The 23,580-nt window shown below is 36.6% G+C and overlaps 2 protein-coding genes across 7 annotated transcripts in view; both read right to left on the bottom strand.

The window, feature by feature from the left end:
• Nucleotides 1-23,580, bottom strand: part of LOC311281810 (CLIP-associating protein 1-B) — a 76,234-nt gene that overhangs the window by 22,800 nt on the left and 29,854 nt on the right. For 3 of the 6 annotated variants that reach the window (XM_084395093.1, XM_084395097.1, XM_084395096.1), the window contains 13 exons: nt 23,108-23,253; nt 20,129-20,264; nt 19,699-19,769; nt 18,325-18,384; nt 17,126-17,203; nt 15,408-15,575; nt 15,262-15,308; nt 13,310-13,480; nt 11,649-11,756; nt 7,014-7,163; nt 2,833-2,936; nt 2,701-2,724; nt 1,344-1,588 (listed from right to left, as the gene is read on the bottom strand). In XM_084395093.1, the coding sequence (XP_084251219.1) occupies nt 1,344-1,588; nt 2,701-2,724; nt 2,833-2,936; nt 7,014-7,163; nt 11,649-11,756; nt 13,310-13,480; nt 15,262-15,308; nt 15,408-15,575; nt 17,126-17,203; nt 18,325-18,384; nt 19,699-19,769; nt 20,129-20,264; nt 23,108-23,253 (1,508 nt within the window). Of the gene's footprint in view, nt 1-1,343; nt 1,589-2,700; nt 2,725-2,832; nt 2,937-4,445; nt 4,506-5,189; nt 5,298-7,013; nt 7,164-11,174; nt 11,214-11,648; nt 11,757-12,456; nt 12,478-13,309; nt 13,481-15,261; nt 15,309-15,407; nt 15,576-17,125; nt 17,204-18,324; nt 18,385-19,698; nt 19,770-20,128; nt 20,265-23,107; nt 23,254-23,580 lie in introns of all 6 variants that reach the window. The other 3 variants (XM_084395092.1, XM_084395094.1, XM_084395095.1) reach the window with 3 other exon arrangements.
• The window catches only part of clcn4 (chloride channel, voltage-sensitive 4), a 75,035-nt gene continuing 56,468 nt past the window's right edge, over nt 5,014-23,580 (bottom strand). Inside the window, exon 11 of the transcript XR_014625851.1 lies at nt 5,014-5,089. The gene's annotated coding sequence lies outside the window, so the exon portion shown is untranslated. The remainder of the gene's footprint in view (nt 5,090-23,580) is intronic.

The raw sequence follows: 23,580 nt of genomic DNA, 5'->3' as shown, positions 1-23,580 counted from the left end.
TCCATATCAAACCTGAATCAATGATAATGGTGCAGGATTATGATAGTTAACTAAAACTGTTATGTATCCCCTGGCTTTGTGTTTTGTTAATGGGACTTTTAATTTGCATTTACCCTGGTTCTGTTCCTGTTTCCTGTCTTGTCTGCCATTTTTGTATTCCTTTGTAGTTTTTCTGTTATGTATTTTCGGTGCGTAACAGAAAAACTACAAAGGACTGCAAAAATGGCAAATTAAAAGTCCCATTAACAAAACACAAAAAGCCAGGGAATACGTAACAAAAAATAAGACCAAAAAAACGTTTGATACTTAATAAAATCCATTACTTTATGAAATAAACTTTATCTTAAAACAAACATTTAATATAATAAATTAAAAAAATTATTTCAGCTAGTTGCCAAGGCAAGATTTCTCATTTTCATTTAGTTTCACTTAACAAAATAACAAAAAAATAAAACCATAAAAAACTGTTCATTAATAAATTCATTACTTTATAAAAAAAAACTGAAATGAAAAAATGTATTAAAACCTATATAGACATTTAAAAAAAAGAAAAACTAATAAAAATTGGCTTTGGATAAAAGCGTAAACCTAACTATAAGTAACTCTGCAACTACATGTCAACTTATTCTACTAACCTGAACCCTAACAGTCTACTAATACTCTAATGAAAGTTACTTATAGTTAGTAGAATGTCTAAAGTGGACCATCAAAATAAAGTGTAATTACAGGGTTTGTGCAGATACTGTAAAATTAAATTCTAGGGCTTTCAAGGACTACCTTTTTGGCTTTCAAGGACTACAATGAGAGATCTCACTTATCAAACAATATCTTTATCATCTTTCAAATTCTAAAAAAGGTTAGTAGATTAATAAAAATAAACCAATAAAACAAAATGGTACAAATAAAGTGCAGGACATGCAATGACTGCGGTAACTTTAACCATTGAAAGGAGACTATGACAAAGATATCGCTTTCCTCTTTCAAACTGATTTGTCCTCCCATTAATGTATGATTGACCGGAAGTATGAAAGCTGTATCATATTCTTGGATATTTATATGAGCAATATCACACTCATAGCCATGCGAAATTGCTCTATATCTATATCAGACGGGCCGCAGCGTTGATTTTGCGTGAAAATATTTTTTATTTATTAAATTAAACACTACTTTTGCATTTATTGTCTTTCAATAATTCAAGCACTTTTCATAAATATGGCTGTTTTCAAGGGGTTTTCCAGGACTTCAATTTTAAAAAGTCAAATTCAGGTACTTTAAGCGCCCTAATACGAACCCTGTAATGAATACATTTCTTCACAGTCATCAGTAGCTGGTCTCACGTGTACCTGAGGACTCTCTGGCTCTTCAGGAGGTTCTGGAGTCCCAGGAGCCCCTCTTTCCTCTCGGACCAGTTAGCGCTGGCGCAGTGGTTCAGGATCTCGGCCACGTCCTCCGTCTGACGCAGGTAATGTGGCATCGCACCGTTACGAGAGCTGAAGGAGCGTTCGGAGCACGCGCTGGACGCGTCGCTGTTCGCGTCGTCGTCGGAGTACATGCCGGGAGATTCGAACCGTCGTCGCATGGGTCTCTGCTACAGGACAGGACAGAGAGAGAGAGAGAGGAGTTACGCAACACGCTAGAGAAACAGCTTTCAGATTACGACGCCATGCTAAAGGAACTAACATTCATTTAACAGAAAAGAGACGTGCAAAGATTGACGCTCATGGATGTTTTTAAACAGTTACATGCACGTGTGTATACAGTAAGTGGCCAAAGTCAGAAGAAATAATTAAAAATGTACTTTAACATTCACAAGTTTGGGGTCAGTTAAGAAAATAATACTTTAATAACAAATAAATGCTGTTCTTTTGAACTTTCTATTCAATTATCTTGAAAAACAAAATGCATCACAGTTTCCACAAAAATATTAAGCTGTTTTCAACATTGATAGTAGTAATGATAAGAGTAATGATGCTGAAAATTCAGCTTTTGATCACAGGAATAAATTACTATAATTCCATTTTACTATATATTCACATAGAAAACCGCTATTTTAAATTGTAATAATATTTCACTGTTTTTACTGTATTTTCGATCAAATAAATGCAGCACTGGTGAGAAACTTCCTGCAAAAACTTTAAAAAATGATTATTGACCTCAAACTTTTGAACTGTAGTGTAAATATTTTGCTTGGAGAAAATGAATCCTAGTTTTAATGATCATTAAAAATGTTTTTCATTGTGACATTGATATTTAATGACAATTAAGATCATCTATGCTAAAATTCTCATGTGTGTATCTTTACTATATTTGTATGAAATAATAGATATCATTGAATTGTTAAAGAAACCACTGTAACACTTTACAACAAGGTTTCATTAGTTAACATTAGTTAACTACATTAGTTAAATTAGTCAAAAGCTTTTATCAATCAAAGTAAATGTGAATTACATAATTTACTAATCCATTATTAAAATCAAAAGTTGTATCTGGTAATATTATTTAATAGACCTGAACTAACAATGAACAGTTGTAACTTCAATAATAAATACTGTAAATATATTGATCATTGTTAGTTAATGATGATTTAAGCATTAACTAATAATGAAGTGTAACTGAAACCACAGATCAAATGAAATAATGATGATGTTGAATATTTTGACAGGGAATATAGACTCAATCAGCTGTCAATGATTCAATTACCTTATTCCTGGAGTCTCCTAAAAGCTGAAGAGGTTCCAGACGAACGCAGAGGGAAAGTAAAGACAAAAACATCAGGAATTTAATGACATGTTAATCAGACGCTCAGCGCTGAAGCAGAGACATGATTCTCACCAGAGCATCTGCCACGGCCGCCTCCACCTCAGTGCCCGTGTTCAAGATCCGCATGGCGTTCACAGACGCTGAGATACGGGCCTGATGGATGAGCCCGTAACGATCTGAGAGAGAGAGAGAGAGAGAGAGAGAGAGAGAGAGAGAGAGAGAGAGGTCAGTAATGCCTCATGCTCTCAGAGGAGTTTGAGGAGCACATGCACATAAAAAGCACCATATATATATATATATATATATATATATATATATAAGAAAGAAAGAAAAAAACATGCAGCATCTGTGTGAAATGTTTTTAATCAGGACAAAATAAAACACTCAAAATCATGACATGCTTCTTGTTCATTAGCATCACAGCACACAACTCTACAAATGCAAACTATAACATAAATTATTACCAACAAAAAACCCAGTTCAAACATTATTTGCAATTGGTAACACTTTGTTTTACAGTGTCATTGTTACATGTTATATGATGTAGTTACTATAAATTATGCATAATTACACGCAACTATCCCTAAGCCAAACCCGGCAACACTTTGTTTTACAGTGTCCTTGTTACATGTACTTACCATAGTAATAACAGTAAATTATGCATAATTACATGCAACTAACCCTCAACCAAACCCTTACCCTATAGTAAGTACATGTAGTTACTTAATATTAGTCCTTACTTAAATGCATAATATTACACTGTAACAATGACACCTTAAAATAAAATAAAGTGTAACCAAATACAATCACTGAAAACTCAACAGTAAAAAACAACAGTAAAACTTTCAGAATTAAACACAGAAATATGTAATGACATCCAGCAGTCTCCAAACTAATTAAAGCCTGGAAATAAAAAAAAAGTTTTAATATTTTTTAATAAAAAAAAAAAATTAATTAACAAATAATAGTGAAATGAGTCAGAAATCTCGGTAACTTTTTACAACAAAGCCCCATTATTTAACTATAGTTAGTGCATAATTTGTTACAGTATTTATTAATATCTGTTAAAGTTAGTTAATAAAAATACTACTGTTCATTGTTAGTTCATTTTAGCTCAGGTCCATTAAATAATAATAAGTTAAAATGAATTAGACGTATTTTAATTGCTAGTTCATGTAACTAATGTTAACAAATGCAACCTTATTGTAAAGGTTAACCGAAATCTCTTTATAAGTAATTCTAAAGTTCACGTTCATGTTTTTTAACAAAAAATATATTTTTTACATTCCACTGTATATTACAATGCTATATACAGACAAATTAGACAAATACAGGCACTCATTTAAAAATAAAACACATTTCAAAATAAAATATAAAATAAAATAAAGCAAAATAAAACAAAAAGTTACAATTTGGCAAAATAAGTGCAGATCACATCCAGGAAACCTGAGCCGGTTTGATTCAGAGAAGAGTCAGTAGAGCTGTGATCGCGGATCTCTAGCGCCACCCTGTGGATGAGCTTGTGCACACAGGCCTCTACATGCACTGAATCATTCTGCTGAAACACACTCCAAACCTGGATGTGACTGACACACACACACTTCTAAACAGGTTCAGCCTGAGCCCTGCTAAATACAGTAATGATCTAGATTCTGGTGCCGTGACCCGGACCACATGCAAGTCACCTGTCAGCAGGACGTCACCCGCCGTCAGCGCGCTGGTGGAGCGAGAGTGTCTGTGGGATGCTGGGAAGGATCAGGAAGCAGGTGACACACATTTCAGAAACAAAACTTTAAATTAAAGGTGACCACATCACCTGAAAACAAGAACTCTTTATTCTTTTAGTTCACTAACACGCTTGGCTGAAAAATATTAAAGGGGTCATGGGATGCAAAATTTGCATATAAATGTGTCTTTGCAGTGTGTGGACACACCATACAATGGAAAAAGTCCATTCCCTCTTTTTTTAATCCTCAAAAACCCTAAACGCTTTCAATAATCAATTGACGCACACACATGACGGACTGTCAAATATTAGCATATTTCCTGTATTAGCATATTTTCCGTATTAGCATATTTCCAACTCAGCTATTTGTATACTGTCCACCAAGGCATCGCTTTACTGTCTTGTGTCGACACGCCCCATGGAAGAGAGAGGGGTGGGGGTGGGGGGATGGAATGGGGGTTATCATTTAAAGAGACATGCACCGAAATGGGTCGAGAGCTGTTATTGAGGAGGTAAAACCGGTGTTGTTTTACACAACCATTGAGGAATTTGAGCCAAAGTATGTTACAAACTTTACATGAAGACCCTAAAGAATCATGACCCCTTTAAGTATTTTTAGTCATATCGTCCAGCCCTAGTTTAAGGGGAAATGAAAGGCGATAGAGAACCATCACTCAAGCAGAGTCACTAGCGGGACTCTTACCCAGCGAACTGAACCCTCGAGCCGGGCTGGTGTCTCGACTGCTCTCCCGACTGGTGTCACGACTACAGCCCTGACTCATGCTGGGCCTCGGGATACGACTGCCCCGCACTAACACACACACACACACACACACACACACACACACACACACGCACACAGCAGGAGTCAGCAGCACAGGACAGAGGAAAGACATGCAGGTGGAATTAGACCGTGAGGAGGAGACGACACATATTAACAGATCAGACTGTGAAGTGCAGCTTAAAATATATTACAATTCAAATTCCCCTTTCCAGAAAATCATAAAAATATTACATAAAATATTGTACAAATATACAAATAATACTATATAAATAATAATAATCATATTGTAATATTTTATTATTTTTATAATATTTTGATGATGATTCAAAATGTATGATTTTCTTGAAAGCGGAAGTTGAATTTTAATATAAATAATAATAATCATATTGTAATATTAAAATTCAACTTTCCCTTTCAAGAATATCATACAAATATGACATAAAATACATAACAAATATAAAAATAATAAAATATTCTCATTTAAATTTAACTTCCCCTTTCAAGAAAAATAAAAAATAAAATACAATAAAAATAAAATACATTAAAAATTCTAAAATATTATTAAAATTCGACTTCCCCTTTCAAGACAATCATAAAAATATGACATAAAATATACAATAACATACAAATAATAATAATATTAATATAATAATCATTAAAATTATTTAGAAATGAACAAACAAAACTAATAAGAAAAAAACATGAAACTCATCCAAAAATAATGAACAATAGAGAAATAAAGAACATACAAATAACAAAACAAAACAATAAAGGTTTTTTGTAGTTGCTCAAATCACAAACAATTGAATTTTTCCATATTAATCTTTGCAGGCCAGAAAATATAATGACACAAATGTATATCACTGTCCATCCGCAGTAAATGATGCTCATGTATTTCCACTGGGAACGACAACAACACAAACTCAATCTAACAGAAGAAGAGCGGCAGTGTGTGTTCAGGCTCAGACACACTGTCAGGTACTTTCTGTCTCATCTCTTTATATTCACTCTGCACATATCGACTGTGATCACATTAATATCCCGTCTGACAGACACACACAGTGACGCTCACATTGATCTGGGACACACGAGTACATGGACTCCAGCGGCTCACATGGATAATGTGAAATCCAGTTTAGATGCACAGCACAGATGCAATGTTGTGATGAGGAGGAAGAGGTGTTGCAATAGATATTTGACACGCAGATATGAAGCACTTTACAATAAGGTTCATTAGTTAACATTAGTCAATGTATTAATTAACATGCACTAACAATGAGCAGTGCATTTGTTACTGTATTAGTTAATCTTTGTTAATGTTAGGTAATAAAAATACAGCTGTTTGTTCATGTTAGTTCACAGTGCATTAACTAATGTTAACAAACACAACCTTTGATTTTAATAATGTATTTGTAAATGTTGAAATTAATATTAACTAGGATTAATAAATGCTGTAGAAGTCTTGTTCATTCTTAGTTTATGTTAATGAACTAATAAATGAACCTTATTGTAAAGTGTCACCAAAAATTCCCCTTTGAAACTCCAAAAAGATTAAACAATTATTTTTTTCATTTTCTTCCTCTTCAGTGCAACAAATTGAAACTTGAATTGAAAAGCTTGAATGTAAAGAAGTATTTAAAAACCATTCCAACATGTTAACGGTTATGTGCTTTTATAAAAGTGCATCCGGCGTACCTCATTTGGATGAAAGCGTGTGCAGAATGAATAAATGTAATGCTTTACCGTCTCGCCCGCGGCTGGGACTCGTCTCTCGACTGCAGCCTTGACTCCGCGGGATCTTACAGCGTTTGACCGACGGCGTTCCAGTGGCTCGAGGGATTCTCCCGTAGGAATGACCCAAGAGCTTCCCAGGTGAACTAGAGCGACTGCCCGCTATAACACAGAGACGTTTAACTTCAACAATGTTCGGTGGCTTGATTTATCAATTATCAATGTTACTGTGAATATCTAAACAAAAGCTGATAGGACGACACATGCATTGAACACAAAAACAGAGGCTGTTTGAGGCAGAGACGGTCCACTCGTACATAAATAAATAAGAGAAAACATAAGGAGTCATGATATGGATTTCTTCATTATTTTAATATGTTCTTTGAAGTTCACTTATAGGGCCCTATTTTAACAATCTAAGCGCATGGTCTAAAGCGCACGGCGCAAGTTCACTTAGGGTGTCCGAATCCACTTCTGCTAGTTTAACGATGGGACAAATGGTCGGCGCTCCCGGTGCATGGTCTAAAAGTGTTGTCCCTATTCTCATAATGAGTAATGGGTGTGTTTTGGGATTTACGTGCGTTAAACCAATTAGAGCCTCATCTCCCATTCCCTTTAAATGCCAGTTACACTCGTGCCATGGCGGATTCGCTATTACATGACGGAATTTGATAGCGGAAAGACCGAACGCGTCTCCAGAGCGCAAACGGATCTGCTCGTGCGCAAGGTTAAAGTGCGCAAGCAGAACATCTACGGGACAAGCCGGATTCACCATATCTTTATGTACACAATAGGGCTGTCACTTTTGTGAAAAAATCCTGTTCGATTTTTGAGACATAAGTGTTCATTGAATCGATTGTAAAATCGATTTTCCATGTCTAAAGACGTTTCCATTTTAAACGCCAAATATGGGCAAATCCACGGACAACTAACAGGCATTAGCCTGAACGTAAAGAGGGCGCTTGAGACGCGCACAAGTCAGCAAATATTCCTGATGCTTTATTGGCGTGAAGTTTCGTGCACAATGACAAACAGGAGTGCAACATTCTCGAAAAACAATAAGCCATAACATAAATGAAAAACATCACTGCAGCCTTCAACATGGCTGTGTTTACGATTAGAAATGTCAAACAAATTTCACCTACGTAGGCGATTGTAGACCGTAGCCGAATCTGTATCTGTATGCATGAGACTGTCTGAATACCGGCAGAATTCAGTTTTGTTGTAAAAAGAGACACATTATGCAGAAGTATAATCTGCTGTTATGTTTGTCAGAGCCTGCAGCTGCTGTGTGACGCGCGTTCATTGCGGGCATACCATGATGAGCTGGACGCGCTCCGAGAAAAGACCGTTAAAATCGATTCCCTATTTTCGTTTTCGAAACTTGCATTGGTTGGTCCGATCGATTGTGCAATTGATTTTCGAACGTAAAGTGACAGCCCTAGAACACAATAATAATCTTTTACATTGTAATCCTTTGATTTGAAATATTTGGCATGTTTGTGTGCTGTACGTGCGTCCCTGTGTGTGTAATAAGCAGAGTGTGCGCGCGTTGTGGCCCCGCCTATAGGCGCACATTACTAACGTGCTCATAAAATAACAAAAAAATATTGCGTTTCTGTTGCCTCAAAATAGCAACAGTCCAACAATGCGCCAGAACACACACCTCGTTTTGAAACCAGCACACCCATGGGCGCATAAATGGGCGCAAATGCATTTGCTATTTAAACAACATGGCGCAGGACGTGAAAATGATAACTGCGTCAGGCTGAAACTAGCAAAAAACACTTGCGTTGCGCTTGGCGCTGCATTGCGCCGGGTGTAAGATAGGGCCCATAATGTCAATTAAGTTATTTTGCACAGAAATCCATTATTTCCAACCTTCATTCTGAGCCTCTGTCTGAAATTAAGCGTCGGCTATCAGGAAACAATATCAACTCCCCAATCGCTATTGCACGCGAGGAAGTGTTTTGAAAACATTATCCATATAAAACCGTCATTTACAGACGTGGCATTATGACATCGTTTACTTCTATTTGTGATGCAGCTGCTTCATCTGTCAACAGAAGTTTCTTTGCGAACTCTCCATTACACTGTGCCTCGTTTACGAAACAATCTGCAGTCAAACGCTCCGAACAAACATATAATTATCAGACGCAATCATTAAAATAAACCATCCACTTGTTTCTGATGCTGGGATGTTCAGAGACGCAAACGAGCCGTTTAAACTGAACGAGTCACATCGACACTCACATCCAGTGATGGCAAATGTCATCCATTAAAGCGTAACTCTCGCCAAAATGCAACCTAGGGTCTTTTTGTTAATCTACCCGAGGCAAACTTTCGTGTAAAAGCATAATTAGAATGGAAACGCCACTTTTAAAATTGACCGTATTTTCATTTTCGGTCAAATTGCCTTTTGAATGGGAGAGCATGGGGCACGACACGAGTTTACTAAAAAGAAAGATTTTGAACAACTTACTGTAGCTGTTGTTGTTTCCGGCCGCCAGCATTTTGTCAGTCAAAAATAGTCGATCTCAAAGTAAAGATGGAAAGCTCCTAAAGCTTAGTTCCATATAAATTCACGGATAATTTGTTGTTTTGTCGTTAGTGAAAATCAATATTGACCTTGTATTTGAAAAAGGATCCTCATATAAAAAACAATACAGAGTCAGTTCATTCGCATTCGGAGATCGACTATTTTTGACTGACAAAATGCCGGCGGACACAGAGACAGTAAGTTATTCAAAATCTTTCTTTTTAGTAAACTCTGTGTACACAAACAATGTTCTCAATGCTGGAGTTCATGTGTAGAGCCCCTGGTGACACTTCCAGCACAGTTTCATGTTGTGTCGAGCCTTCTTAGTGTTTTAAAAAATACCCTTTTTAAAGGGTTAGTTCACCCAAAAATGAAAATTCTGTCAGTAATTACTCACCCTCATGTTGTTCCAACCATGTAAGTCTTTCGTTCATCTTCGGAACACAAATTAAGATATTTTTGATGAAATCTGACAGAATTTTGACTCCTCCATAGGCTTCCAGTGTGACCGAAACTCACCGGCCCAGAATAGTTATTAAAACATCGTTAAAATAGTCCAAGTAACTACAGTGGCACTACATTAAGTTTATCATGCGACGAGAATACTTTTTGTGCACAAAAACAAACAAAAATAACGACTTTATTCCACTTTTCATTTCCTTCTCTCTGGGCCTCGTAGTGTTTTTGCGCTGCGCGTCTGTGTTGCACGTCATCACGCAACACACACATGACCGGCGTCGGCCAATAGTGAGCCTACGTGGTGACGTGTAACACAGACGCGCTGCGCAAAAACACTACGCAAACCAACTAGACATCCAGAGAGAAGGAAATGAATAGTGGAATAAAGTCGTTATTTTTGTTTGTTTTTGCGCACAAAAAGTATTCTCGTCGCTTGATATACTTAAGATTGAGCCACTGGAGTCACTTGGACTATATTAACGATCTCTTTAATAACTTTTCTGGGCCAGCAAGTTTCGGTCACATAGAAGCCTATGGAGGAGTGAAACATGGCTCAGATTTCATCAAAAATATCTTAATTTGTGTTCCGAAGATGAACGAAGGTCTTACGCGGTTGGAACAACATGAGGGAGAGTAATTACTGACAGAATTTTAATTTTTGGGTGAACTAACCCTTTAAGAGTTACCCTTTAAGCAACTGAACAGCAGTGGGCGGGGCCTATGGTGCGATGATGTAAACGATGTAAACTATTGGTTGACGTCTTGCCTTTAGTTTTCATTTTCATTTTAGTTAGTTGCAAAGGCAGCATTTCAAAATTTCGGTTAGTGTTTAAGTCTTTCATGTAATATTTATATTTAATTTCAGCTTTGTTTCAATTAAAAAAATGTATTTCAATAGTTTTCGTTAACAGTAACAACGCTGGCTTGCAATAACAAACTGTGGGCGTTACCAAGATGGACGCCGAGTGAACTGACTCGCCTTAAAGGGACTTTCATAAAAGGGTCTCTCAAAAACGGGGATACAGTATGACAGTGAAATAACACTAATGAGCGGTGGCTGAACACAGACTGAATCAATGGCAGCAGTTCAGTGAACAACAGTGAGCGCCTGTCGCAGTGGATCATGCTTTCATGACGGGACACATGCAGGCGGGAATCCGTGTTTTACTCCATACCGTGAGTTTTACCCCCCACTGGATTAGCAGATCTGGATCCTTGATGCGGGACAGTGAAGAGAGTCAATGAAACTACATTACCCATGATTCAATGCACAGGACACGCTTAACAATCAGCATGATCTACCACTGACTGTTGCATGAGCAACGATATAAAAAGTGCGCTGATGTTTATGATGCGGCACACAAAGAGAATATGGAGTTCATATCTCTTCATTACGAGGGACGTAAACCAAAAACACATAAAAAAGCCACATTATACCGGAGTATAATGTATGCAGCCAATGAAATTAATTTATTATGTATTAATATACATTAATGCATAATGTATATCTATTGATAATGGCTTATCATTTATTTATTTAATGTCTCTATGATATTTCTATCATTTCTCTGTGAATTGTAATTTATTGATCAACATAATTAATTATTTGCTTTGTTGGCCAGAACAGGATGATGTAACTGCAAACTCACGTTGTGATTGGGACACAGCTTTGGCTCGGCTCCTCCCCCTGTTGTCCGTCACAGAAGCTCCGCCCCCAGAAGCCTTCTCTGAACTCTGCCGTCTCGTTCGCACACGACCTGCAGGACAGAGAATAATACAGAAGAGTAAAACAATGGATGAGCAAACTTAAAAATGTATATTATTTTATATATATATATATATATATATATATATATATATATATATATATTTTTTTTTTTTTATAAAAAATTATATATATATATATATATATATATATATATAAAAAAATGTATTTATAACAAAATGTATTTAATGTATTATCTATCTATCTATCTATATATATATATACACACACACACACAATTTAATTATATATATATATATATATATAATTTATTTATATTTTATTTATATTAAACTTCATTATCATTTAACTGTGCAAACTGATGCATACATACACAAAACACCATTACAAAACCTAAACAGACGACTCCTTATACTCAACAAGCCCAAACTGAACAGAGACGCTGTGAAGACTCATGCTGACCGACATAAACATGACCAAACTGCAGGTATATTCACATAAACACTGGATAATGTTGTATCTAAAAGTTTTGTGTGATATTATGTCACTTATTTCTCAATTCACCTCACTGTCTAGTAGCCACACTAGCCAATGAACTACAACCATCTGAGAGTGTCATCTGTGTACGCCTCAAACATTCAAACACAAAACAGAGTGATAAAGACAGAGTAGGACAATGAGACACAAACCTGCGCACACGTACACACACACACACACATCTTACATCTTACCCTCTACATTACCAGCGGCATCTTTGAGCAAATAAGAGCAGAAGTACAACAGCATCAGCGCGTGTTAGACAGCGGGTCGGAAATGGGTTTGGGATCATGCAGGAAGTGCCTTATTCTCTTAAACACCTTCATATGAACATGTGCATGAACTTATGGGGAGTCTTTCACATCTTTCTATCCTAATACATAAATATATTTATGTCAATCACATAAATAATGATTTAATAATGAAATAAAAGTCCCTGAACCCAAAAACAAAATACAATATTGTATGTTTAATATAATTTGTCTGCTGTCATGCATAAAATGACAATAATACATGTACACTTTTGGACAATTCAACATTATATGATTTACTTTTCTAAGTCAAAAAAGGCTCAAATGTCTAACACTAGGCATTAAACGTATTATGTCTAATGACTTTATAGGTAAACTGAATCAAAATGTTTAATTTGATCGTTTGTAAACTCATTAAATAATGTGATATTTGAGGTATACATTTAAAAAAAAAACTTAATAGACATTACAGTTAATATCCTTTCATTATGTATATATATATATATATAAATTCAATATATACATATATATATACATAAATTCACCACTTCAAATATTGACTACTGTATATATACGTATGTATATGTATGTATATATATATATATATATATTTTTTTTTTTTTATATACTATTTTAATAATTTTATTGTATTTAATTTCATAATTACAAGACATTAAAACCCCCCAAAAAACAGTGTCTTAAATGCCCCCTCATTACCAGATAGTTTGTCTCTCTACATCAGTATTGACTGCTCTTCATCTGTGTAAATGAGTGTGTTTTGTGTTGGCTGTTTTACCCAGCGAGGCGTAGGAGCCGGGCGGCAGTGCCGTGGCAGAGCTGAAGGGGGCAGCAGCGGGTACAGTGGGCATTCGTGATTTGGCACTGGCTGCAGCGTTAACATCGACATCACTGCGAGAACGCTGGAGTGAGCCGGACGAAGACGACGCGCGAGAACTCACGACTTTAGCTGAGCGAGAACGAGAGAAAATTACTGTGTGTATGAACAAAAATACATCAATTTAAACGTTTGAAAGAAGTCTCTTCTGTTCCCCAAGGCTGCATTTGTTTAATAAAAAATACAGTGAAAATTGTGAAATATTATAAAAAATGTAAATAGCTGTCTTCTATGTGAATATATACTAAAATTGTATTCATTTCTGAGATCAAAGCTGAATTTTCAGCATCATTACTCCAGTCTTCAGTGTCACATGATCCTTCAGAAATCACTCTAATATGATGATTTGATGATCGAGAAACATTTATGATTATTATCAGTGTTGAAAACAGTTGTGCTGCTTCATATTTTTGTGGAAACCGTGATATGTTACTATTCAAAAAATTTAGGTAAGATTTACAAAGAAAATAGAAATGATAGTTAAAGTAATGTTTATTTAGCAAAGACACATTAAATTGATCAAAAGTGACAGTAAAGACATGTTGCAAAAGATTATATTTCAAACAAATGCTGTTCTTTTGAACTTTCTATTTATCAAATAATCCTGAAGAAATGTATCAGTTTCCACAAAAATATGAAGCAGCACAAGTGTTTTCAACCTTGATAATAATACAACCGTTAATAATAATTGATCACCAATAATAATGTTAGAATGAAGACTGTAATGATGCTGAAAATTCAGCTTTGATCACAGAAAAAAAAAATACATTTTACAATATATTCCATAAGAAGACTCTGGAAGCTTGTTTCCGCCACAGAATAAAACATTTTAAAAGATAATTGCGACTTTTTATCTCACAATTGTGAGTTTACATCTCGCAATTCTGACTTTATTTCTCAATTGCAAGATATAAAGTCAGAATTGCGAGATATAAAGTCAGAATTGCGAGATATAAAGTCAGAATTGCGTGATATAAAGTCAGAATTGCGTGATATAAAGTCAGAATTGCGTGATATAAAGTCAGAATTGCGTGAAATAAAGTCAGAATTGCGTGATATAAAGTCAGAATTGCGTGAAATAAAGTCGCAATTGTGTCTTATAAATTCTGACTTTTTTTCTCGCAATTGCGACTTTATATCACGCAATTCTGACTTTATAACACATAATTGCGAGTTTATATCTCGCAACTCTGACATATTTTCTCAGAATTGTGAGATATAAAGTCAGAATTGTGAGATATAAAGTCCAATTCTAAGGAAAAAAAGATGGATTTTTTTTTTTTTTTACCTCAGAATAGTTTATATCTCACAATTCTGACTTTATAACACGCAATTGCGACTTTATATCATGCAATTCTGACTTTATATCTCCCAATTGCGTATTATAAAGTCAGAATTGCGAGATATAAACATGCAATTCTGAGAAAAAAAGTCAGATTTTCAAGTATATTTCTCGCAATTGCGAGTTTATATCTCATAATTCTGACTTTATAACCTGCAATTGCGACTTCATATCACGTAAATCTGAGATAAAAAGTCAGAATTGTCCAGAATTTTTCACGCTGTGGCGGAAACAAGCTTCCATAGAAGACAGATATTGACAGCTAATATTTCAAATATTCGTTTTTTTCCAGTAAAAACAACTTTTACTGTATTTTTAATCAAATAAAGGCAGCATCGGTGAGCAGAAGAGAAGAGACTTCTTTCAACATTTGAAAATCTCAATTATCCCAAACTTCTGACTGGTAGTGTATTCAACATGACATCTAACAGGTACACGAAAACAATGCTAAAAGTCTTTAATAATCGAAACTACTGTTATACAGCGAGAGAAAGAAGAGGTATATTCTCACTTCTGCTCAAGTTGCTCCCGACAGGTGTTTTAGCAGAAAGAGGCCGACTGCGAAAGACAAAAAGAGTGAGTATGAAAACACAACGTGTGAAAGCTCATGAACACACTAAAGAGTGTTTAATAAAAGTGTTGAAGAGCGTCTCTCACTTCAGACTCTCCTGCGAGCTGGAGGACGAGCGGTCCGACTGAGGCAGAGACATGATGCTGTCCGAGCTCTTCAGGTGAGACTGCAGCGCTTTCTGATAGGTCAGTTCCAGCGCCTGGAACAGATGCTCCGCCTCCTTACTGAAGTGGGCGTGAAAACCCCAGTAACATCTGGAATAAAACAGGATTCGTGCAGATACTGTAAAACTCAATTCAATTCACTCAAGCACTACTTTTTGGGTTTTTTCAAGGACTAGGACATTTAGCAAACAATATCTTTCTTTATTCTCTTTTAAAATCTAAAAAAGGTAAATAGATCAATAAAAATAAACTAATAAAACAAGTGCAGCAGATGCAATGACTGCGGTAACTTCAACCATTGAAAGGATACTATGACAAAGATATCGCTTTCCTTATTCAAACAGTTTTTTTCTCCCATGAATATATGATTGACTTAAAGGCAGGATAGGCAGGTTTTTTCTAAAAAACTTTTCCCAAATTTGTTTAAACTGTCTTTATATACCAATACATAATTAAAATGTAAGTACTCTGAAAAAGAGAGTATAAAAATCGAGTGTCGATGCCGACCGCTCAGCTGGAGGAGGACGCGTTTGCCAGCGCCGAGCGGAGAGGAGCGCAGTGCATGTAGTGACATCATGTCAGAGTCACATGTAATAAAATACCTAACTTTATCATTATGAATATAAACAACTAACATGGCTGTTAGTACTCACTATCAAGCTAGCATATCGATACTGGTAAAGTTTAAAATATATTGAGTTTGATTCGGTAACGAGCTAGTATCATAAGACAAAGCTAAAAACAGGTTGCACTGATACACGTTTTCCCATTACCTTCGCTGACTGTATATGCAGGTACTGGGAGTTTTGACTGCTCTTTCTCTGCCATAATTGTGATTCTTCCTAGCTTCCGTGCCTCTTCCCCTCCTCGAGTCAAACGGGTGCGCGCATGTGGGCAGCTCCTGTAGCGGCAGGGGTGGTAGCCATGGTAGCGAGGGAGAGTGACAGTCGCCCAGCCAATCATTTCATTCGTTCCAAATGAAAATAAGTAGCTGTGTTTATTGCAGCCCTGAGAGGACTACAGACACTCGATTTTTATACTCTCTTTTTCAGAGAACTTACATTTTAATTATGTATTGGTATATAAAGACAGATTAAACAAATTTGGGAAAAAGTTTTTTTGAAAAAACCTGCCTACCCTGCCTTTAAAGAATAAAAGCTGCATCATACACTTGGATATTTACGGTATATGAGCAATATCACGCTCATAGCCATGCGAAATGCCTCTATATCTATATCAGACGGAAGCAGCATTAATCTTGTGTGAAAATATAGTTTTATCAATACATTTAATTTACATTTAAATTTATTGTCTTCCAATAATTCCAGCTTTTTTCAAGCACTTCTTCATAAAAATGGCTGTTTTCAAGGGTTTTCCAGGACTTAAATTTCTAAAAGTACTTTAAGCATCTTGTATTGATAAATGATCAAAACATTCACTCAGATTACAGCTAGCAGACAAAATAATATCGAGTCATTGGAAACTGAGTGAGAAGTTTGATGCACAGCATATCAACGACCATATTGATATCAGCCGATATTTACATTATTATTTTTTTAAGTGTCAATAGTGTCTGATATTAGGAGTAGATTATATAAGAGCTTATTTCATTCGTATAGCACATATGAAGAGTCGCTCACTTTCTAGCAACAGATCTGGCCTCAGAGTCGGCGTCGTGAACTCCTTTCTTAATGGTTTCCATCAGAACGGCGATGTTCCTGAAGAGTGGAGAAGATAAAATCAGTGTGATAAAAACAGTGAGTCCATTCATCCGAGCAGCCAAACCTCCACCACAGCAGAACATGAGCTCAAATCAATGAATCGGCTGTCCCTGCAGACCTCCTGAAACACGATTCTCCATCCATTAACCCAGAAGTGCTGGCGAAGCCGATCAGACACTGCCATGCCGAACATATGCAGGATTATCAAGGACGTCACTGTGATTCTGATGAGCTCATGAAGGCTTGTGACCCTTTATAAGATGATCCTCTCCTGAGAATCCAGATAGTCATTGTGTCGCCATCGGGTTTCATAAATGGGGCAGAACAAGTGATCTGCTCGAAGTCAAGAGGGAAGTCGATTTGAAACTGTAGTTTGTCAAGCTACAAGCCATTTAATATAGATAAACCACAACTAAACTAACAGTTACTAACAAAAAGTGGCTTTTCAGTAGGCTACTTTTGAGTTTTGTGAACTGGATCAAATGATTAATTGAACCAAAAATCGACTCAAAAGAACCAGTTCATTTAGATGATTCTGTTTAATGAACTAGTTCAACCAAATGATTCAGTGATAAAAAGCTGTTGTTCAATTAATCAGATTTTAGGAGGTATTAAAAGAAAACTAATTTGTAAAACTGATTAAGTATGTAATTGAAAAACAAACAAAAATGTCACTTCATACGAGTCATTATCAATGGAGAGACATGAAATGCTACAGTGAGTTTTGACTCTAGTGAATCACTGAATCATTTGGTTGAACAGTGAACATTAAACTGAATGATCTGAATGTATTGTGATTCACTACAATAAAACACCACTTGGTTGTACGACAACAAAAAAGAAACAAAATGTTGTGAACGAATTGTTCTTTTGAGTCAGATATCTTAAATGAATCATTGGATGCGGTTCGTAAAACTCAACGGTTATTATCGAATTTAAGTGAGTAACGCTTCAGTTGCCATTAATTGTAATTTCAAGGAAGAGAGCAACCAACTACATTATTCGAAACATCTCCGTTTGTGTTTCACCAGAGACAGAGAGTCATACGTGTTTGGATCAACATGAGCGTGAGTGAATGATGACCGACGCTTGGGTGAACGATCTCTGTAGTTTCTCACCTCTCTAGAGAATGTGTCTGCCACTCCTGAAGCAGAAGATCTAAAAACTCATAACAGCGTCTGTAAGTCAAAGAACAGGTTCAGGTCAGAGAGAATGTGTGTGTGTGTGTGTGTGTGTGTGTGTGTGTGTGTGTGTGTGTGTGTGTGTACACAACTATCTTTGTGAGGACCAGTTTGAGTTTTAGACCATTGGAGTGAGGACAAAGAGACTAAAGTGAGGACATTTTGGCCGGTCCTCACTTTCTGAGACCCCTTTAAAGACCTGTTTGAGGGTCAAGACTTGGTTTTAGGGAAAAGGTTATAAATTAGGTTTAGGGTCAGGGTTTGGGTTTGGCTCTTAGTTGTGATGGGGTGAGAGGGGTGGTGGTGGGGCAGTTTAGGGTCAGGGTTTGGGTTTGGCTCTTAGTTGTGATGGCGCAATGGATATGACACATGCCTTTGGTGTGAGAGACCCGGGTTCGAATCCACTGTGAGACACCAATGTGTCCCTGAGCAAGACACTTAACCCCTAGTTGCTCCAGAGGCGTGCGACCTCTGACATATATAGCAATTGTAAGTCGCTTTGGATAAAAGCGTCAGCTAAATGAATAAATGTAAATGTGTAAATGATGGGTAAGGTTAGGGTAAGCAGCTAGAGATTAGCCTGGTTAAAACCAGACCATTCTCAGTAGTAACTGAGTTATGGTCTGGCAAAGCTTCATTAATAACTAATTTCCAAAGGGGCGTCACCAACGGACGTCGCTCAAATGCCTCTGGGCGCAATTGGATAGACCTAAAATCAATCAGAGCGATCGTCATCGTGTAAAGCCATATGCTGCGTCCCAATTCGCCTAAGTTACACTACGCCATAAAAGTATGTACTCTTTTTGTGAAGAAAAGGTATTTACTTTTGAATGTGTAGCAAAAAAGTAGGCAAGCTTTGGGACATACTACTTCGTCATCTTTATGGGACGGATCTGTCGCGTGCATCGTGTCACGTAAACTGCCCTGTCAATCATCTTGTCACAGTTAAAATCCTCTATTAAATCGAATTAAATTTCCTACCGTTTCGGAGAGAAATGTAGTAGCACGTTCAACTGCCAGTGGGTCTTTCATGGAGACTGTCCTCATGTGTTCGCAATTTGAATATAATGTGTGTGAGAGAGAGTATGTGTGTGCGCATGTGTGTGTGCGTTTATGTGAGTGTGTGTGTGTGTGTGTGTGTGTGTGTGTGTGTGTGTGTGTGTGTGTGTGTGTGTGAGAGACAGTATGTGTGTGTGCGTGTGTGTGTGTGTGCGTGTATGTGTGTGTGTGTGTGAGTGTGTATGTGTATGTGTGTGTGTGTGTGTGTGTGTGTGTGTGAGTGACTGTGTGTGTGAATGTGTGTGTCCTCACCGTCTGACGGCCACAGATTTAGACGTGCAGTTGCTGGTCATGATGGGAATCAGACGTGGATAGTGAGTGTGCTGATAAAGAAACAAACACATCACAGAGATTTACTACAACAACACATACATTCATATAGATATGTAATATCAGGATATTATGGTTAAATCTGTGAGAATCTAAAATGGAAAGTGTATTTCAGAATTATTATATACATGACAATGATCAATAGGAAGCAGTCTGGGATGTTTTCACTGCTGACCGCTCATCAAACCCACTGTGAATATGTGCAGATACCAGACGAGACAGATCAAACATGCAGATCAATGCTATTGATTATGTGTGCCACTCTGAATCCAACATTACGCCTGGCTGCACGTTACACAGAACATCAGCTGCCGATGTGTGTGTGTGTGTGTGTGTGTGTGTGTAAACATACTCGTATAATGAGACGGATCGCCGCCATTCCGGATGTGGCCATAACTCTAGCGCTGTTGGGCACGAGGTTGAGTAACGTTGGCATGATGTTCTCGGCTCCATGATCAAATTTATTCCTCAACACAGATGACAGGTGCCTGAAAGAGACACAGCAGAGATCAGACTAACACAGAACACTTCAAATCTGTTTCAAAACCTAGTGAACCTCCTATGCAGGGAGCATTTTGAGACTGCTGCCTTCTAAGACACTATGGGCCCTATTTTAACGATCTAAGCGCATGGTCTAAAGCGCACGGCGCAAGTTCACTTAGGGCGTCCGAATCCACTTTTGCTAGTTTAACGACGGGGAAAATGGTCGGTGCTCCCGGTGCATGGTCTAAAAGGGTTGTTCCTATTCTCATAATGAGTAATGGGTGTGTTTTGGGATTTACGTGCGTTAAACCACTCAGAGTCTCATCTCCCATTCCCTTTAAATGCCAGTTGTGCTCGCGCCATGGCGGATTCACTATTACATGACGGAATTTGATAGTGGAAAGACCGAACGCTTCTCCAGAGCGCAAACGGATCTGCTCGTGACCGAGGTAAAAGTGCGTAAGCATTACATCTACGGGACAAGCCGGATTCACCATATCTTTATGTACACAATAATGATCTTTTACATTGTAATCCTTTTATTTGAAATATTTGGCATGTTTGTGTGCTGCTGTGCGTCCCTGTGTGTTTAATAAGCAGTGTATGCGCGTTGTGGACCCACTTATAGGCGCACATTACTAACACGCTCTTTAAATAAATAAATAAATAAATAAATAAAAATATATACGGTATATTGCGCCATTGCCTTTAGACCAGGGTTCAGTTGGTTAATGGCTCAGTCTATTTCTGTTGCCTCAAAATAGCAACGCTCCAACAATGCGCCAGAACACACCTCGTTCTCAGACCAGCAGCCCATGGGCGCAAATGCATTTGCTATTTAAACAACGTGGCGCAGGACGTGAAAATGATAATTGCGTCGGGCTGAAACTAGCAAAAAACACTTGCGTCACGCTTGGCGCTGCATTGCGTCGGGTGTATGATAGGGCCCTTTACCTCATTTTAGCCCAAGTATTGCATGTATCCTTTGAAGAGGATTTTGCATTATGTTACCCAATATGTGTTTATTTTATGCTTATTAGAGCATCCTATCATTAACTAAGGTAGTTGCCTATGTAGACAGTGAGGTAGGTTTTGGGACGGAGCCCATCAGTGTATTCATGCACACTTTATGCCTTCACGCTCTCTGCCTCATCATGAAGTGATGCAGATCTTATAGTGTTGGAATCCATCCAATGTTTGAAACCAGACCACTTAAACTAATTGATTCTTTTCATTACAGTAAGTCTGTCAGCACCAGTCAGCAGTCAGTCTATCTTCAACTAGCACTGGGCGAGATGATGGTATACTGTAAACCAGCAACTGCGTCAACTCATAGAGAACTGTGGTCGGTTACAGTACATTTAAACGCCATCAGTGGACAGGATTGCTTTACATCACAGAAAACAATCAAAGGAGATTAAGTACTTTTAAGTATTTTTTATTTTATTTATTTAATTAAATATATTTTTTAATATTATATATAAATATTATTCAACAATTTCATTTATACTTTTCATTATTGCAGGAACTTTAGGTGTTAATTTAGAAAATTTAAAACATTAAATACGAATATAAATATATTTATATATAATATTTATATAATGCAATAAACATCACATATGAATGTAAATGTATAAATATTATATAAATTCAATATTTTTCAGTATTGCAGGATTTTTAAGTATTAATTTAATATATTTTAAACATTATATATGAATATAAATATGTAAATATTATACTGTATATAAATACAATTCAGTACTTTTATTGATACTTTTCAGTATTGCAAGAGGTTTAAGTGTTAATTGAATATATATTAAATATTATATATATATGAATATAAATATATAAATATTATATATAAATACGATTCAATACTTTTATTGATACTTTTATGTAAAGTGGAAATTTTTAAGTGTTAAATATATTTTAAAAATTATATATATGAATATAAATATGTACATATTACATACAAATAGAATTCAATATTTTTATTGATACTTTTCATTATTGCAGGAACTTTATGTGTTAATCGAATATATTTTAAACATTATATATGAATATAAATATTATATATAAATACGATTCAATATTTTTATTGATACTTTTACGTATAGTGGAAATTTTTAAGTGTTAAATATATAACAAAAAATTATATATATGAATATAAATATGTACATAATATACACAAATAGAATTCAATATTTTGTATTGATACTTTTCATCATTGTGAGAATTTTAAGTATTAATTAAATATATATTTAAACATTACATATGAATATATAATATATCAATAAATGTCTGCTATTCTTTAGCTTGCTTCCTAACACAGTCTAATAGACCTGCCATTGTATATTATGACAAATTGCTTTTGTTCCGTTGTTTTGGATAAAAGCGTCTCTTAAAGGCACACTATGCAGTTTCCGTTTTTCTCAAACAGCGCCCCCTAGAGTCGCTGTGGAGTACTTGTATTTAACGTTACTGTCGTATATACCACTCACGCAGAGCCGTCGTTTTCCTTGACTCTTCTGACCGCGCTCTCTTCGTCTTCTTCGTCGACTCTGCCATGATTCACGTCTGAAATGCGTGCTAGTGTCTTCCATAGAGGCGGCTTCATATGTTGTTGATGTATGTGACCTCGTGCCGTAAAGCAAGTCGTGATTCTCGCGAGATTTGTCGGGGCGCCACCTCTCAAACTTGCATTGCTGGTTTTGCCCCCCTGCTTTGCTATCAGGATGATTCGCACTACTACGAGTTCATTTACCATCGAAATGATTTCAAAGCTGTTATATTAAGGTACAAATCTTGCATAGTGTGCCTTTAAATGCATGAATGTAAAAGTCCTCACCCCAGTGTGATACAGGCCTCGCGCACCACCTGCGAGCGCAGATCTTTAGCCGAGAGTTTGAACGACCCCTCGAGGAGCCGTAACTGCTGGGAAAAGCCGTCGTAGTCGCAGGCTCCGGCCAACAGCAGAGAACGCACTTTCTTTAGCTGCAAACCAAACAATACATGAACTACGGTCACAATCCTTCTTTACAAAATACACTTGACGTTTAGCACTCTAAAAGGGTTTATTTTGCAATCCTGACAAGTTGACTTTACGTTTTCCTGCTTCTTAAACTATTGAGTAAAATGATGGATCAAACTATTGATTTGTGTGTAAATGATCTGGATATTATGTAAGATGAAACAGAGTGTGGCTATTTAGGAAATAGTGGACAATACAGCTTAAGCCCTACTCAGACTGTACTAGTTTAACATGGAGAGCTGGTGTAAAGTAATAATCACCAGAGCTTCTCTGTGATTTTAGTCCCGTCC

Source organism: Rutilus rutilus (assembly GCF_951802725.1).
Source record: "Rutilus rutilus genome assembly, chromosome: 22".
Lineage (NCBI taxonomy): Eukaryota > Metazoa > Chordata > Actinopteri > Cypriniformes > Leuciscidae > Rutilus > Rutilus rutilus.
The sequence above is the reverse complement of the archived record's forward strand: the minus strand, read 5'-3'. Positions and strand labels throughout refer to the sequence as shown.